The sequence below is a fragment of the Coloeus monedula genome (genome assembly GCF_965178545.1).
Source record: "Coloeus monedula genome assembly, chromosome: 6".
NCBI lineage: Eukaryota > Metazoa > Chordata > Aves > Passeriformes > Corvidae > Coloeus > Coloeus monedula.
In genome coordinates this window covers 55,554,196-55,571,959 of record NC_138786.1, presented here as the reverse complement: position 1 = coordinate 55,571,959, position 17,764 = coordinate 55,554,196, and the positions used below count along the sequence as shown (strand labels likewise).

General features: G+C 39.8%; 1 protein-coding gene across 1 annotated transcript in view; it reads right to left on the bottom strand.

The window, feature by feature from the left end:
• Nucleotides 1-17,764, bottom strand: part of KIF26A (kinesin family member 26A) — a gene marked incomplete at both ends in the record, with an annotated part of 100,373 nt that overhangs the window by 13,099 nt on the left and 69,510 nt on the right. The window contains 2 exons of the mRNA XM_082284306.1: nt 1,771-1,980; nt 14,008-14,191. Coding sequence (XP_082140432.1) covers nt 1,771-1,980; nt 14,008-14,191 — 394 coding nt within the window. The remainder of the gene's footprint in view (nt 1-1,770; nt 1,981-14,007; nt 14,192-17,764) is intronic.

The following is a 17,764-nucleotide window of genomic DNA, read 5'->3' as shown; positions in this document are numbered from 1 at the left end:
CTATTAAACCTATTCTCTTGGAATATTGATTCTATGACTAATGTAGCAAACTGAATGCTATCCAACCAGGCTTCCTGCTGATATAATAGCTTAGCCAAGGCAATTCAGTAATAGTAACAACTCCACTGAAATTAAGCTACTCAGGAGTGCTCACAGGAATTAAAAAGACATCCATAGTGGAGAAAATGCATTAAGATCCCTGAATAAGATTTCATAGTATCACATTTTCCTCTTTCAGTGGAAACATCATCATCAATAAAGAGAATTTACTAAAATACTTGATTGTGCTAAAACCAGTTTATCCACGTCAGGGAAGGTTTCAAATACACAATAAGATGATCTATTAAGTACAGCAACGGGGGCAGGGGAGGGGGCTGCTGTAAATATGTAACTCCAGTGAAATGATAAGGCTTTGTTTGCAGGTGCATGGCAGCAAGCTTGCCTCCAGCAATGCTGCCTGCACAGAAGGGGCTGCAATGGCCAACATCACCCAAAAACACTACAACAGGCCATACAACAGGCCCTCTACAAGGAACTGAAGAGTCATCCCAAACCAGGGGTCAACAGCCTGAAGGACTGGTGCCAAAACCAGCAGACAAGCAGGCTGTGACCAGACACCTTGCAGCAAGGCTGGCAGCACAAGCAAGAAAACCTCACTTCCAGTTCTGAACTAATATTGAGATCACTGTTGCGTATTTCTGTTTGAACATATGCAGGATCCTAAAAACAGCTTTCAGATGTGGTTACCTTTGCTTTAGGCACTGATGTGTGTGGCAAGTTATCCTCTGTCTTTAGTGCTTGGCTAGAACGTAGACTTCATAGATATTTTCCTATCTATAATCTAGGATCCAAAAAATTAAACAAAACCCCAGGAGAAGATCTGAGGAGGGGCTTATGAACTAGACCTTGTCATATTTTCTCAGCATTCATAGACTATTTTCACCTTGGATGCTTTGTGCTGCATTTTTCACCCTAATTTTTTTTTTCCACAGCTCAGACTTGGTGTAGTTCTTCAAATGCTGTTGAATTAGTTCTTCTTTTTAAAGCTGTTCTAGGATTTTCTGAACCAAAGATTTTTCTCAGAAGGAATTATCAAGTGTCCATGAGTACAACCTCACTGAATATACTGCAGACCCCAACCCTCTCGAAGACCAGCCATCCTGTCTGTGTAGCAGATTTCAGGTCTGGGGCTACTAATGAATCAATGCTCCCTTTTGGAGGCCAGAAGAAAAATATGCATCACCATCAGCACAACCATCAATATAAAATAATCAGTCAAAACCACAGCACAAACAAACTGGAAAAGGTGCAGATAATATAAAAGTTCCCTGTTCCAGTAAAACAATCCAAAGGCATTAGCTTTATCTTTCCTCCTAACAGCATTTAGTTTAACATTATTAAAGTACATGTTTATTTCCCATTGAAAGCTGTGGGGAAGGACTTTATTTCAGTACCATCAAATGGGTTAAAACGTAGCTGGATGGAAAACTGGATTTCAAACTGGCTGTGTGTCTTTCTCACACAAGAGAATACACAAGAAGGTAATTTAGTCAGCAAATCCATCTCCCCAGCTATTATTCCTTAATTTTACATCTCAACTAAACAGAAGATATAAGAATTTACACACTTGTCTATTAATTACCATGTTTTTTCCAGGCATTAAGGCAACTCATTCAAATAAAATTCCCCAGAAACAGAAGGAACTCTTCAGGCTTTCAAATGCAGTGGCCATGAGAACACTTAAGAGGTTTATGTGAGTGACTCTAGTACCTGTGAAGCATCCTGGGGGAAAACTGCATCAAAGGCAAACATCTTTGGGACAGCAACAACACCTCTTCTGTGACCTGCATTGGAAGGCCCAGTCGCTGCTGGATCATAAAATGTGATTTGCTTTTTTCGTGGGTCTACCTTTAGGAAGGACATGGATTCAGACGTTTCGTGTGCTCCTTGAGAGGAACAAATCCTTACCATCACTTTCACCTGCAAGAATTCAGAAGAAAGCAACAACTTGAGTTCCCAGCTACAGATAAACACATGCAAAACATTCCTCCCAAACCCACTCCCCTTCCCATGATGTGTTTGTTTGTAACGTTTAGGTGTGTCAGAACAACCGTGGGACAAAAACAGAGCCAGATTTTCCAGCCTGGGGTCTTCACTGAACTCATTAGGTTTTAAAGGTGCACTTTGTCTCTGCAGCTGACACTGTTCCAGTTTTACCAACTCAATTTATAAATGTCTGATCTGCAAGCATGATCCACTGTAGGTGTAACACAATGCCAAAGAAAAGAAAATTCTGGTCTCCTGCCTTTCAACTACTTAGTGTGACCAAAAGGACACTTTGAATACCAGTCTGAGTAACACAAGGCTCAGACAGCTACTGCACTTGAAACAAATCTAAAAACTTTCTCATTCATAATATTCTAAAAAAAAAGGTGTTTCTCTTACAACTGTCCCAGGCAGTTGCCTTTATGCTGTCATTGCTAGGCTCTTCAGTAGTTAGTTGCAGATTTAATGGAAAAAAAAAAAAAAAAGAAGGAAAAAAAAAACAAACCACAAACCACTAAAAGGTCAAAAAGCTTGAAAAGAAACCACTCACAGGCACATTTCTATTGCAGCACTACAAATCATGACATCCTACACACAGGATTTTAAGACAGTATCTTTAGAAAGCTCCAACATGTTAGCTGTGGTTTCCAAAGCAGCTTCTGGGAGCCAAGTGACTGGGTTTCAGAAAATTCAGCAACAGTTGCACACCTGCTTCTTTTAAGCTTCCTGGAAAACACACTCTTACTTTAAAAACCTGTGAAATACTACCTCACACCCACTTAAAACCATTTATCCTTATGAAATGCTCCCACGTCAGAACCAGCATGTTTTATACACCTTGCACTGAAGTAAATTACTATTACAGGTGCAACTTCAACTCTGAACTGCCCAGCAGATCAAACTGCAGAGAAAAGCAATGTTCAGTCAGAATTACTTTTTCCACGGTGTATGAAATGTTTCAATAACAAGCTGAACAACAGTATAATCTCCTTATCCAACTACCAGACAACTCTCACAGCACCAGAGTTAACCAGGTGGTTGAAGAGCCTCTATGGCTGTGATACACCACAGCAAATTTACATTTGCTTTTTCCACAGCATCCATCAGCACCTTCAGCTTCTCCAACACTGCTACTGAGCCATGAACACCCACCCCTGTTAAAGCACATAACATTAGTGGTGGGTTTGGCAGTTGGACTTGATGTTGAAGATCCTGCCCAACCTAGACAATTCTATGGTTCTATGAGACAGGCTCACTTTTAGCCCTGAGCTGGATATTGCATGTGGAAGCTGGGTTCAAAAGCACTTGTCTCTGATAAAGAAAGATTCTCCATTTCAGTAAGTCTTTTGCTTAAATCTGCCAAGTGTCTGTAAGGATTTGCTTAAATCCTACTTACATCGTTTTGAGAACATTATGTCATTAAAACAGTGTGCACTTATTCCATGGACACATTCTTTGTGTCTACCAAAAAAATGGGCTTTGCAGTCAGCACTTGCCTGTCACTTCTGTATTCAGAGAAATACTGGCAAAGGAAGAACCAAAGCTGAAAACCTACTTCAGCAAAGCACAGCACATGAAACGCAGGCAACACGCAGAGACCAGAGCAGGCTGAGTCACCCTCAGGGACTGCCCCTCATTCCAGACAAGATGAAAAGGTGACAGCAGACACATCTGCACCCAGTGTGCACAGTGAAATGCAGTGCCCAAGCCAGGATTACCCACAGCAGATGTGGGAGCAGCAGGAAGCACCATGCTGAACTGTCCCTGCCTTTATCAGCTGGGAAGGGCAGGTAATTTGAACATTTAAGTTCTCAACTGTTCCATTCTTCCATCTCCTCCCCTCTACAGGGGCTAAGCTGCACACAGGCATCCCTACACAATTCCTCAAGTACCCTCAAAGGAAATATTTTCCACAAAGCAGCTCTAAAAGCTCTTCCCCAACATTTTTTCCAAACAAAGAGGTTAAGAAACAACCAACCCTTCCCATAAACACTGCAGGAGGCTCCACCAAACATAGCAGCTAATTCTTCCACCTATTGACTCAAGCAGTCCCCTGATTCAACACTTTCTTTTCTTTTGCCTTTCAGGGTTATATAAATATGAAAATACAGTCCCAGAAAACAAGCAAACCTTAGAATAAATGAAACAGCTGCCTCAAAAGCAAAGTGCATCAGAGGTGACACACTCAAGGCTGTTTCCCCATAAAAGCTGCATGAAGCCAGCTTTGTGTATTAGCCTGCTAGCTCAACCTTGACATGCTACTAAGGTGCTCATAAAAAATAACCTCCCTCAGGGCAAAAAGAAAAAAAAACCAAAAACAAAAAACCCTAAATATACAAATATATGTAAGTATAAATGCCCACTTCAGGGTCACTTGATTAAAATGAATTTTAAAATATATGCTGTTTTCAAAGCACTTACCTAAACAGTCCTTCCTGTTCTCTCTTCCACCTATTATTAGATTACAGCAGCCAGAGCTTGGATAAGAGGAAAACTGGTTTGCTCCTGACTTAAACAGCAAGTTACCTCCATCAGAGCATTGCTCCTCCTAAACACAATGATGGCTTCAGCCACAGAAAATCCTTGTGTGAAAAACTAGCTTTTTAAGACCACCTCTCTGAATCAGAAACATACTACAACAGCTTTCCATGATGAATCAGATCCCAAACTTAACAGGTCTCAAGGGTCATCTTAATTTTTACAGTGGAAGTGAGCTTTCAAGACAAATGGGATGGGGGAGAGAAAAGCAGCTTAAGGGAGTTCCTCTTTTAGTGTTTTGTGTATAAAAGCTGATTTTAGAGTAGAAAAACACTGATTTCACATTTAGTTTCCCTGCCCACTAAATATATCTGTAAGTGGTATCTATCAGTAATTGCAGCATTATAATGTGTCACACTCACTCATGATGCTGAGCCAGGCTGATTTCACTCAGAAATAAAGCAGAAATGCTCATGGAAGTACCATCAAGCACAAAGATCACTCAAACATATCCCTTCACAAGAGCAAAACCTAAGAGCAGGCAGATCCTGGGTGCACACACATGCTTCTGTGGGTATAAAGGAAAGGTTTGGTGTAATACTGTTTACTCTTCTCACACTTCCTGCATGCCTGTGGTTGAGGACCAATCTTAAGTGACAGGTTTATATTCTCATCTCTGAAGTTCATCCCAGTATTCCTCTGGAGTTAATACTGCAGGAAAACAGGGTCGTATGAGTACTATAGAGCCAGCATGGCTCTTGCCTCAAGGATCAATTGAACTGCAGCTTCCCCTGGGTCTCTTTATCTAGTTCTCACACACAAGGCATGCTCACCTGTAGAGACAACAATACGTGGTGCAGGAAATCATCCAGAAACAAGGGCTTGCAGGGAGGGGAGGATTCAGGATAACATGGGCCTGTAAATCTGAAAGTAACTTTGGCCCATAACTAGGGAGAAAATCATCAATGACTGCACTGTAATGCTTTTATTTGCTTATGAAAATGAATTACTAGAATTAAGTGCAATTAATTTCAGGCCCATTCAGGATCACCCTTCGTGGGCAATTATTCCACAATATGTCCAGCCTTCTGGGGTCAGCTCCAACTGCAGCAGTACCAGCTACTGCTAACATTTTTACAAAGCAAGGAAACACAAGAAAGCCAATTTAGAGGAGAATGAATGAAGAAATGGAAGAATAAAGGAAAAAGAACAGGTTGGGGGGGCGGGAATTGAAGAGAGGACTGGGGGTGAATGGAGAGAGAGAGAGAGAACACAAAAAAGAAAAGACAATACAAATTTGGTGATTTCAGAAAAGTCATCTCAGGCTCAGGGCACTCCACCACTTTTAGATTCCTTAAGGTAAGCTAAGACAGACATCCATCCTGAGATGGGAATGACCCTTTTTGCTAAAAGTGGGTATCATTACTACCTTTTTTCCCCCTTTGTTGTTTTTTCTTCAATGCAGAGAACAATTCAAAGTAAGAAGAATTACAAGTGGAAGTTTATAATTATGAAGGATGTAAGACCTTGTACATAGACATTCATGCAGGCATTGAATACTGGATAGAGGCTCTATTTTAATGAGGATGTTGATAGAAAAAGAGGCTAGGTTTGTATTTGAGTTCAATTTCTGCAAATAAAAATTAAAGAAACATAAATATCACAGTATTTGCACATTATTAACATTTTTCTCAGTGCCTGAAGACAGCCTAAATCATGGAAATAACTGAAGCATCTCATTAATTAACTGACTCTGATCTGGTGGGTTTTGTACACCGGGGGTTCACACTGCATTACTGAACTTTTCCAAATTCGTGTTTCTGCAGAAACCAGGAGGTCAGCAGAATTGCTGAAGGAAATCCTATTAAAATCAAAAGTGCTTCGGAAAAGAAGATGGCAAATGTATCTTGAATATGTCATTATAAGATAAAGAATTCAAAAAAAAATAAATAAACAAGCACCTAATTTGGAAAACCTCTAGAAATGGGTGGCATAAGGTCAGAGGCCCCTCACCCAGCACAACAATGGCTGTAATTTTAACCTACTCTGGCAAGGGTGAGAGAGTTTCAGAGCTGTCTTGGGGTGACCCTATGATGTGTATTCCATATTGCTGCCTAGGCCCAGAAATTAATTTTGTGCCTTTCTATGCCTCCAAACTGAGCCTGAGAGGGGGAAGGAAAACTGAGAAAAACTTTTTCAAGGAATTTTTTTTTTTAATTCTATCTGTCAGCTTACAGTGGATGTCACGACAAAGAAAGGCAACAAAAGAAAACAGCCACTAGAATTCATTTGCTCTAGCTATGCGAGGGCAAACCTAAGGGATAGATGCTGAAGCATAGAAACAAAAATCACACCAGTTTTATGTAAACACGCGGGATTTTAAGGAGACAAATTGGCAAAAGGGCAGATTTCTAAAAAAAAAAAAAAGAGGGGGGAAAAAGAAAAGTCTTCTGTGGGGAAGACAAGGCTGTGTGGAGGACTCTGGGGCCAAACCCCATTATTTTTAGAAACATGACATCACTAGAGAATCACAGATCCACTCAAATATCAGTAACTTGCTGGAGTCCTGAGACAAAACTCTAGGCCTTGAGATCTTTAACCTTTATGGAAGTCAAATCTAGATGTATGTTTAACAATTTTCACCTGAACACTAAAATATCTCAGAAACTCAGGGATGTACATCCTGGCTGGTGGCAGCCCTTCCTCCCCTTGCACCCCTCCTCCTCCTCTGATACTGGTTTCCCCAGTTCACACCAAAGGGTCACAAGGAGAGACCTTCTGCCCCACGGTCACGTCGCAGCCACTGTTCCCATGCTGAGACCTTCTCCAGCATTGCCAATCCCATGTGACCCCTTGGTGTGGGCTTGTAACTTCCAGATCTCCCCAAGATACTGAACCAGCTGGAGTTGAGGAGAACAGGACAGAGGAGTGACAGCAACCAAAATAATGGGCTGGCTTCAGGGCTCATCAACACAGTGCAGAGCATCTGGTCAGTGCCAGAAAGCAGGTCTGGAAAAAGCAAAAGACAGACCAAAAATCTGTGAAACCCAAAACCTGAAGTAACTCTCTGACAGCTGAAGGTGAGACTGATGGTCACAACTAGCAATTTTATCTAATAAGGCCCATATATTTTGGATCTGAATTGAATGAAACTATCACAAAGATGCACATTAAAGAACTCCTCCAAGATCAGTGAGGCATGCTTTGTCCCAGAAAAAAAATCATGTCCAAGGCTGAATTTGCAGAGAAAAGAACCAGTGATCAACAAAAGAGAATGACACAATCCTACATAATTTTAGACAGAAACAGCCAGGAGATTGACAATCAGGTTCTCATAGATTATTATCCCATAATCAAGAGAGATGGAAAGGCTTTAAACTCTGACACCAGAGAAAGGGGAAGGACCATCTGACACTTAAAGAACCAGATAATTTGAATTCTGTTCTTAAGACTGTCACAGACCTCTACCACATTTCAGACAACAAATACAAAAAATTTTACACACACATACACACACACACACATATATATATATATCTCACAAAATTGGTCATTCATCTTTCAGTGAAGGGTGCCAAACACTCTACATGGTTTAATTAGGGGCAGACATGTAGACACAGAAGACTCCAGTAATTCACTAGGTAATGACTAGCTCCATGGCATTTTGAATGTTGAGGAAATTAGGATCCTAACCCAGCCAAGTATGTTAGCACAGGCATAACTGTAACATATGGCACCTCCTTTGAAATCAATGGATGTGCAGTGTTTATGTTTTTGTAGTGATGCTTTGTTAGCATCTGATGCTTACATAGTTGTCAAGTTTCATATTAGACATAATGAGAAGGAAAAAAATAAAAGGAATGGATTAAAAAGCATGTAAAATTTTTAAATACATGTGCTCAAGCCTTTTTTACTAAAATAAATTCTTACTTTATCTGTCTGCATTTTGGGAAGGTGCTGGCACTATACTGGAATCCATTTTAAAAATGCTGGTCATATTCTGCATTACAGCAGTATCATAATCCCTAAATGAACAAGCTATTTGGTCTTTAGCAATAAATGTCATTATAACAAATTTGAATGGACACTAAATATTCCCTAGAAACATGCATCCTTGACAGGCATCGTGCAGCCAGGAAGTTAATTTTGTCCAATGTTCACAAAATGGCGTGTAACAGCAGGTTAATTAAATAACTATGTTTAGACATCCACCATTCCGAACTAAGATTTCTCACCAAGAAATTACAAAGAATTCACAATCCATTGAATAAAGACCATTTTCCAATGAAATCACTTATTTTTCAACTACAGTGTAAATTGAATTACAAAAGTCCTAGTTCAGAGCCAATATTTTTCATGGATTTAATTGTAACTGACAGATAAATAACCCTTGCTAAATTGGTTTACCGTGGGTAGCTCTTACAAGCTTTTCATATACTGCCACTACCAGTGGATGGCAAATTTATATGCAAAATTGCCACTCTACCATAGACCATCTAGCTCCCCTGGGAGAACCTGAAAAAAAAAGAAAAATTAAAATCTCTTCTATATTGTACTCTGCTAAAGGAGAATTAATTCTGTACACTCAGAAAACATGCAGAAAAACTATTTCATTTTTTCAAGGTGAAAATAAAGTACAAAAACTTCTGTATTTTTATCTCACTTTTCCACATTCTTGTCTAAGCAGTTCAAGGCATTTTGGCAGGGATGCCAGTACCTTGGATGATACAGTTCTACCTACATCAATAGGCAAGTACTTACTGTGACACATGACTTATATCAGAAATAACGCTTCAGTCATTAGGGAACGAGCAGCAGTAAAAATGACAAAATTAAGTACCTATTTGTTATCCGTCATCAAACCATTGTAAGAACCAGTGAATGGGACACACAGCACGCTTAAGAAAACCCTGCATGATCAGTAAATCATACTGCAGTATCTCAGCGATGGCTTGGTAAAGCATAAATGAAAGTAAATGTCTAAAACTCATAAATGGAGAGCAGTATGCATATACCTGTCCAAGAAACATGTCTGACAATTCAGGTTGTCTTTAAATGCTCCACTTCAATTGTCTCACATAGGAGGATTCTGTCATCCTAACATAAAAAAAATTGACAGAATCCTTGGAAGAGACAAGCACTTAAAGCTGCTGTTGTAAGTGATGCAGTATTATAAAGAATGAGCTGAATTGAACCCCAGAAAATAACATTTTGCATGAAAAAGGCTTCCCACCATGCTAAAGAAAAATAGCACATTAGAATGCTACACAGCAGCCACTGTAAAAAGGATGTCTTTCTTAATACCACAATATGATAAATTATCTTAAGTAGCACATTAATGTCAGAAATTGAGCATAATCTAACTTCTTTCCAGTGACAATATTAAATGGCTTTCAGACGTCTTTCCTACTATTCTGACATTAAATTTAATAACACCCAGAGAGACCACAAAAATGATTCAGTTACAAGAATCATAGTGCACTGGATCACTGCCTTTTAAGTTGGATTCAACAAAATGGTTTGGACTCTGATGCTTTTGGCACATTCAAGAGAAAGGTACGAGTTTTGCTACGTAACATTTATCAGTAGTGAGCACATTCCTTTCAGTATCCAGTTTGAATTGATAGTGGCATCTTTCTTTGTGCATGAGTTTGATTACTGTTGATTATATGAAACACAGGTCCCAGGCAGACCTACTGTTCTAAATTGTTGTCTTTTTTAAAAAAAAAAAAAAAAACAAAAACTTTCCCCTGTTGGTATTCCTGAGTAAGCACCTATGAGAGTGTATAACATTTTGCAATCTTACTAAACAAAATTAAGCAAACGGCTTAATTAAAGATTTGTATCATAGGACAAGTCCACATACTGCTGCTGAAATTATTACAAGCAGAAAAACTGGTATTTCTGAAATGCAAAAGAAATTAGTAAGACATTTATTTTCCACCTTTCAGAAGAATACTTGAAACAGTGAGAAATTATAAATACAAATTGCAAAAGATATGTAAGGGCTCTCTGCTGAAGTCTCTAATAACAAATGTATTCAACCATAAAAGCCATATATCAATTTCACTGCAGAAGAACTGGATGATATACATGGAGATGATGATGTGAAATTAAGAATAAATTTACATCTTGGGCTCAAATAATCAATAACTGAGTGCAAGTGAGAGAAGTGGCCATCACGATCTCTCCACACTCCTGCCTCGCCCAGCAATGCTCACAATACACAGTAACTGCATTTGCTGTCGTCATGCAGCTTATGAAAGGCAAGAACTCAAGCCTCTTCCTTTCCCCAAATGTCTGTTGTGCTCAAACATTCAAGACAAGGTCCCACAACCAGTGGCAGGACCTGTTCAGTTCTAGACTCCACAGAAGAACACAAGATAGTCCAGATGCTACCTTCAATCAGTTCCTTAGATTCAACTGTCCCACCACCCAGTTCAGAATAACTCTTATTTCTCTGTTGGCCCCAAAATGATTTCCCATTTTCCACACTGTTTCTGTGCCTCCTACAATATATTGAACCAACCTTGAGTACCAGTGGATGGAAAAAATGTTAAGAATTACCACTGCAGAGACAATACAGAAAGCAGGCCATATTTGCTGTTGTACGTGCTTCAACATGTACTTTAAGCTTCCAGTGGATTTACGAGAGAAATGGGACTGCACAGAATGTACAAATAATAATTAGTCACTGTAGTATTCAGGCATTACTCACTTAGAATAAATAGCATTTTGGTACAGTGGGCATATCATTCATCTCTTCATTTTTTCATAAAGGGAGGCACATTCCTCTCATTGAAGCATCTTGGACACTGCATGGTTTCCAGTTAGTTACTTCTATTTTTCCTTCTCACAGAACAACTTCTCAGAGGTGACGGAGGCAAAGGCTGCCCCACCAGCTGCTTAACCTACTGTAACCATGCTGTAATAGTGAGGGACACTGCTGGAATGGGAATGATCACACAAACCATGGAGAGTATCAACCACAGCCACAGATGCTGTGGTAGGAAAAAGTGACTCCAGAATTCATCACTGATTCTGTCTCATATGTGTATCTTATATTCATTATTGGACAGGCTGCAAGAAAAAGCCAAGGAAAATGATAACCAGGAGGAGTGTAAAGTAAAAAGCTGTTAGAACACAGACCGATGTTAACAGAGGACCACAGCACAACTGTCAGGGTTTACTGACTGCTCTCTCCATTGCTGTGATACTTAAAGCAGTGAGGAAGAAAAGTAATTACTTTATTCCCATCACCCTCATCATGAGATACCAGCTGAGTAAATCTTGATCAGCAGAAGCTGATGAGTAGGAAATAATGAAGAGTGCTAATGCATAGTGAGCTAAATGCTACCCAAAGCTATCTGGCATCACTCAGAAAAGGTGAAACTATGAATTTTTAGTACTAAAGAACATTTATAGAGAAGTGACACTTCTCCTTTGATCACAAGTTCTAAGAATTCGGACACATGAAATTTCATTTGGGCTGACTCATTTTTAGAAAAATCTGTATTGCTGCAGGGCTTTTTAAGGGCAAACACTGATATTTATGAAGTTGCAAAAGAAGAATGGGTTAAGAGACATTTAGTTGGTACTGCATATCTTACTCTGTGTTTCAGAGATGCATAGCTACTTTGGTTTTCGAGGAGCATTAAAACCAGTAACTAGCATATGCCATCACCATTTGGATGCTCTAAAACCTAACTCAAGAACTAATTCAATTAGCAGAGAGCTCTTATCCTCTCCAGCAAAGCACAGGACTCTTCCAAATTGTGGTTAACAAGGATTTGGTGAGAAGGACATAGCTGGAACCCTCTCAGAATCCCAGAATATGCTGAGCTGGAAGGGACCCACAAGGATCATTGAGTCCAACTCCTGGCCCTGCACAGCACCATCCCCAAGAATCACAGCATCTTCAGTATCTCTAACAGTAAACAGCATCTTCAATTCTCTGTGATCCTTGTAGGTCCCTTCCAACTCAGGATATTCTGTGATTCTCTGTTTTTAATGTTTTCAGCTGAGAGCTAAGTAACAGACATTTTGAGAGTCAACAGACAGACAAATCCTGTGCTGAAGGAGAAGCTCCCACAGCTGAACTGCTCAGGGTCCTACCATATCCTTGGCATTCTGGTCGAGCTTTTCTCTTGGAAAGTTCCCTGCTCTACTCACTAAAAAAATATGTAGAGCACATGACCCAAGGAATATTATCTCCAGCCCGCTGAAATCATGCACTTGATCATAGACTTTGTTAATCTGTTTGAAGACGCCAGATAAAGCAGTGCTTTCCATGAGGTACAAGTCATGCTGGAAAGCTCCACCAGCCACCCTCAAAGCACAGGAAAAAGCCTGAAGTCTCTTGGCTACACACAGCTGCAGGAACACAAGAGCAGAGACAGTTTTATTGAGATGTGGGCACAAGGATATACAATCATACTTTAAAGGTCTTCCTAAGGCAAAGTGCCTCAGAAGTGCCATGCTTCCTGTTACTCCTGGTGCCACAGCCAAGTACTAAGTCTCACAGAAAAAAAACAGGCACAACAAATGGGTTTTGTTAAAAAACAGACATAGAAAGGACATTCCTCAGCAAACCCTCCTCCACCTGGTAATGTCTAAATTACTGTGCCAGGTTTACTGTATTCCATCACTTAATACTACATCCTCTTTTCTAAGACACTGAAAAGGCAAGAGAAAAAAACCAACACATTTTCATCTGTGAATTTCCACCTGCTTAAAATAGCGCAAATCACTCCTTTATTTTCCATTAAGCACAAAGTCAGTTAGGAAATACGGAGTATTATCTGTGAACAAGTGTCAGCTCTAGGTATTTAGGCTGACAAACTCTTTATGTTAATGCTGATTCATATAGTTACTCTAGGTGCATATTTTAGCTCTCCTGTGCACATTACATACTTCAATTCCATCTTCAAACACTAATCTCTTGTAGCCTATGTAAATAAGTATTCAGACTCTGTTGTGTGGGTGATTAAACAGTTATAAATATGAATAAAGCTCCAAGTAATTGAGTTGTATTTTAATTAAATTTAGATAAACTTAGCACCAGTTTTTCAATTTCAAAGGTGCTGCATTTCCTAAGTTGGTGAGACTGCTACTCCATTTCCATATTCTTACAATGACACATGAAGCAGAGGGAAACAAAGCCCCCTCAGCATCTCTCCTTAACCTCAGCAGAGACAGCACCAGCACCAGTGGCTGAGTCCTGCTGGCAACACAGAGACTATTTCTTCCACAGATGGAGCCTGTATGGGCACTGGGTTTGGACACCAAAGGAAATTTTGTCTCTTACTGTTTGCAAAGTCCACAGGAGATAACAGCACTCAGGCACATTCAAATGGATGTGGCTCTCTGTCTATCCCAAGACCCTTTGCTTGAGTCTATCCAACTCAGTTCTAGGCCAAAAGCTTCCAGCCCGGTTAAAATTTGTCTAGAAAAATATTTTAAAATATTGAAATCCGAAGTTACCTTTCCAATGCCAGGGTTGTCCTTGATTTTGGACACAGCTCTCAGAAGGCATGGTGGTGCTGGGGGAGGACAGAGCTGCAGGATGCCACTAAAGTTAGTAGCATAAATAGAGAAGTCGTGTGTGTGTGGCAGGGGCGGATGGTATTTCTTTCTCTTCGAAGACAGGTTAAGCTTCTGTGCTGCTCTGTATAAAAGTAATAGCAAGAAAGGACAGTGTTACTTAGGTGTTAACAGGAATCTGAACCAGACAAACAGATCCTCATTGTCATCACTGCCTGTTTTACAAATCAAGTCACTGCATTCTAATCTGATTTCATAAGGACAAGTCATCAGGACATTAATAGAGGAAACATGGGTAGAAAAATTACTGGCAAAATATTCAGTTAATTTCTCTCCCAACAGAAATTCAACTGCAATCTAATTTGCCCTTATTTCCCCCAACAGCTTGACATCTGAATCCTAAAAACTAACATCTCACTGATGTAATAAAAAGCTGAAATAATCCCCTTGTCACTGGCAGAACCAGATGGACTTTGCTGGTGATAACATTATGAAAGTGGTTCTTTGTACTCTACAAGTTACTCGAGACAGAGGATAGCACTCCAAGTCAGCCGAGCTCAAGATCCTCTCCTGTTGGCTGCACAGAAAATCTTTAGATAACAGAAAATTTCCTTCAAGACAAATTGGTTTTTCCTCCCCAATCCCATTCTTTCACATTAAAATGGAAAGCTATTAAAAAGACACGCTTTAACGTGCTGAATGATAATGATCCTGCTTTTGAAATGTAGAATTTCAAAACATAAAAGATGAAGGAGGAAAAATTAGAACATACAATTAAAATTGTAACATTCTTCCTTGTGAATAAAAATAGGAACATAATCAGTTTTTTCTGCTATTCCCCATCAGCAACACCAAACAACAGAGCAAGAAACAAAAACAGAAACTCTTCTCTACATCAAACACAACATGGGAAAATAAAAATCACCCTGCAGAATTAAGCAGAATAAAATATATACATCAGCAAGCACATGCTGGCAACTGGGCATGGCAATGAGGGTGAAAGCTCAGTTCTCTCAAAGTCAAGGAGAGCTTTACCACCTGAAAACGACATGTATGATCCAACACTGAGACTGTCAGTAGATAGTCCATCCACAGATAATGACCATAAAAGCATCCAACATACCTTTTAGCATTACTCTGAATGACTGTTAGGCCAGCAAAAGCCAAGATGTCCCACTGCCAGCATCTCTGGACACCCTGAGTCCACTGATGCCAGCAGGTCTTCTGAGGACAAACCACTATTCTGGTCCATGCTTGCAAAATAAGGGCTTGTCGCTTTGAACAAATTATTAAGTATCTTTATACAATGACTACTTTACATTTTCATCTTGTCTTTCAGCCCAAGATCTCCAAGTACTTTTCAGTGAGATCAAACTGGAAGTAGCATCTGTGAGGTATTATAAGCAACAGACCTACAGAGAAACTAAGGCAGTGTTTTCCTGTCATAACGAATTAAGGGTAAATCTAGAAGCCTAACCTTGCCATGAATCTTGTCAACATTGTCAGGCAGCCTCAGGCTTAAGACAGCTTAGTAAGCTGATCAGAGAGGGAAGCTATTTCTTTGCTTGTATCTATCGTAGGTTAGAAATAAAAATTAACACCAAAAGCAGAAGGGCTGCACAGTTTCTTCCAGCTTTTAAAGCACTCATTTGAAGCACTATTGGCTTCAAATGAGCAACAGTACAAAGAACTGGTTGTGTCTGAGGAGCAAAACTGGACACTTGAGTCTAAATTAGACAGCTAATTAGTACAACAGCTAGGACTCTCAACACAGATCTCCAAAACCCCCAGTCCTTTTCTCTATATTCCAAAACTTGTATGTTAAACTCCTGAACCCTTTTACTTCGACTTCTCAAGATGCAGACCCCCTATGTGCTTCCGTCTCCCTCTATAAACACTACAGTATTTAGAAAAAGACAAAGATTCTTGTGATGAAAAAATGAGGCTATAGTTCCAAACTCAGAGGGAGCCCAAAGCCACTGTCTTTTGAGGAATGAGTTGGACTTTTGCCTCTCTGGAAAGAAGCAGCTTTTGACTCCTACTGCATCCTGAAACCAGCAGGAACTGCATCCCACAGTGAAGCAAAATACCACAAGCATGGGTTTATACAGAACCTCAAGTGTCTGGTGGCAATGAGAACTCATTTAACTGCCTAAATCTCAAATCCCCTTGCTAATACTTGATTCAGTATGAAACCATATGCTGAAATAAGACACTGGGAACACAGTTGCACAACTTCACTGTGGTTGCAGCTGCACATTAAACTGTAATGCCTCCTAAATTATATGCAGCTTTACTGTGCAGAAAAGTCTCTACCTGTTGGTACTGTCACTGTGGAACTCAAGACAGTCATTAGCATCTATCTCCAAGTACCAATTAACAATCCTGGTTACTATTTAATTGTCTTGTTGATTAATATGAAAGATAATGTTTATTTTCTTGTTTATATGCTATGATCCCTTGTTGAAATTATAAAAACTCCTCAAGAGAATGTCTTCAAAGAGCAATCAAGATATACATTAAATCCTGATGAAATAATTACTCCTGCAACAGATCTGGCTGCAGGAGCTCCTCTGGGAAACATACATGAAAGAGAATGAGATACAAAGGACAAATTTACTCAGGAATTGTGTGTTCAAGCAGCTAACTAAGCACTAACACTCAATGAGTAACTGCCCCCAAAAAGGCCAAGCTGAGCAAAGCATATAAACAATGAACAGAAAATGCCACTTTTTAGAAGTATAGCATTTCTCAAAATACCTCAGTAGCACATTTCTGCGGCATTTTGATAAGCAGATCTAAGATACTAAATCTGTTACTAATTGCCTTAACTTCTGCACCAAGACAGAACCACTTTCAAACCGGTTCACTTTGACAGTATGCATAACCTTCCTGCACCTCCACTGTTCAAAGGACAGTGGCATATGCTACCTAAAGCAATTAACTGCTGTAGTGCTGATAAATCCTCTTCCTCTGAGTCTGGAGGGTGATGATTTTACTAAGAAATTTGGCAAAGTGACTGTTGATGTCCATGTGAGATAACAGGAAACTGAAAGCAGAGGAACTGGAGTAGCTGTTGTAGAAAATAATCAGTGCTTTGATGGGCAATCGGCCAACTCCACTAATAATGATGTGTGTGGTTCACACTTAAAAAGCATCTCTTGTCAGGTAACAGTGCACAAAGCTTAATTACAACCTCTCTGTGTTTGAATGCAAGAATGGCTTTGCCTGATATTAAAACAAGGTTATTTCTGGAGTTGGAACTCCACAGACATCTTGTACAAGCAGTATCAAACAGCTTGCTGGGCTTGATTTTGTTTGTTGTTTTGGGTTTTTTTTCTAAAAGCAAAAGGGTAAGGATCTAATTGAAAGCATAGGGCAGTTGAGGCAAAACAAAACATCACTATCAAACTGCAGACTCTGAATATGAATTCAAGTAATTGTCATCCTCAGCTCCTATAAAAAGCACAGCCAGTTCTTTAACAAAAAGCCAGTTGGGCAGCAGCTTTCCCATGCTTTGCTTGGGCTCCTGGACAGGTCCAGGCAAAGAGCACAACAGAAACACTGATCAATCCCTATGTGCTTCCTGTAGAACCAACAACATACTTGGTGGCATCCCAGCCACCTACTCATTAGGCCAAAATATAGGCCAAGCTGGTTCTGGACATGGGCCCAAATAAATCAAACAAAATCTAAC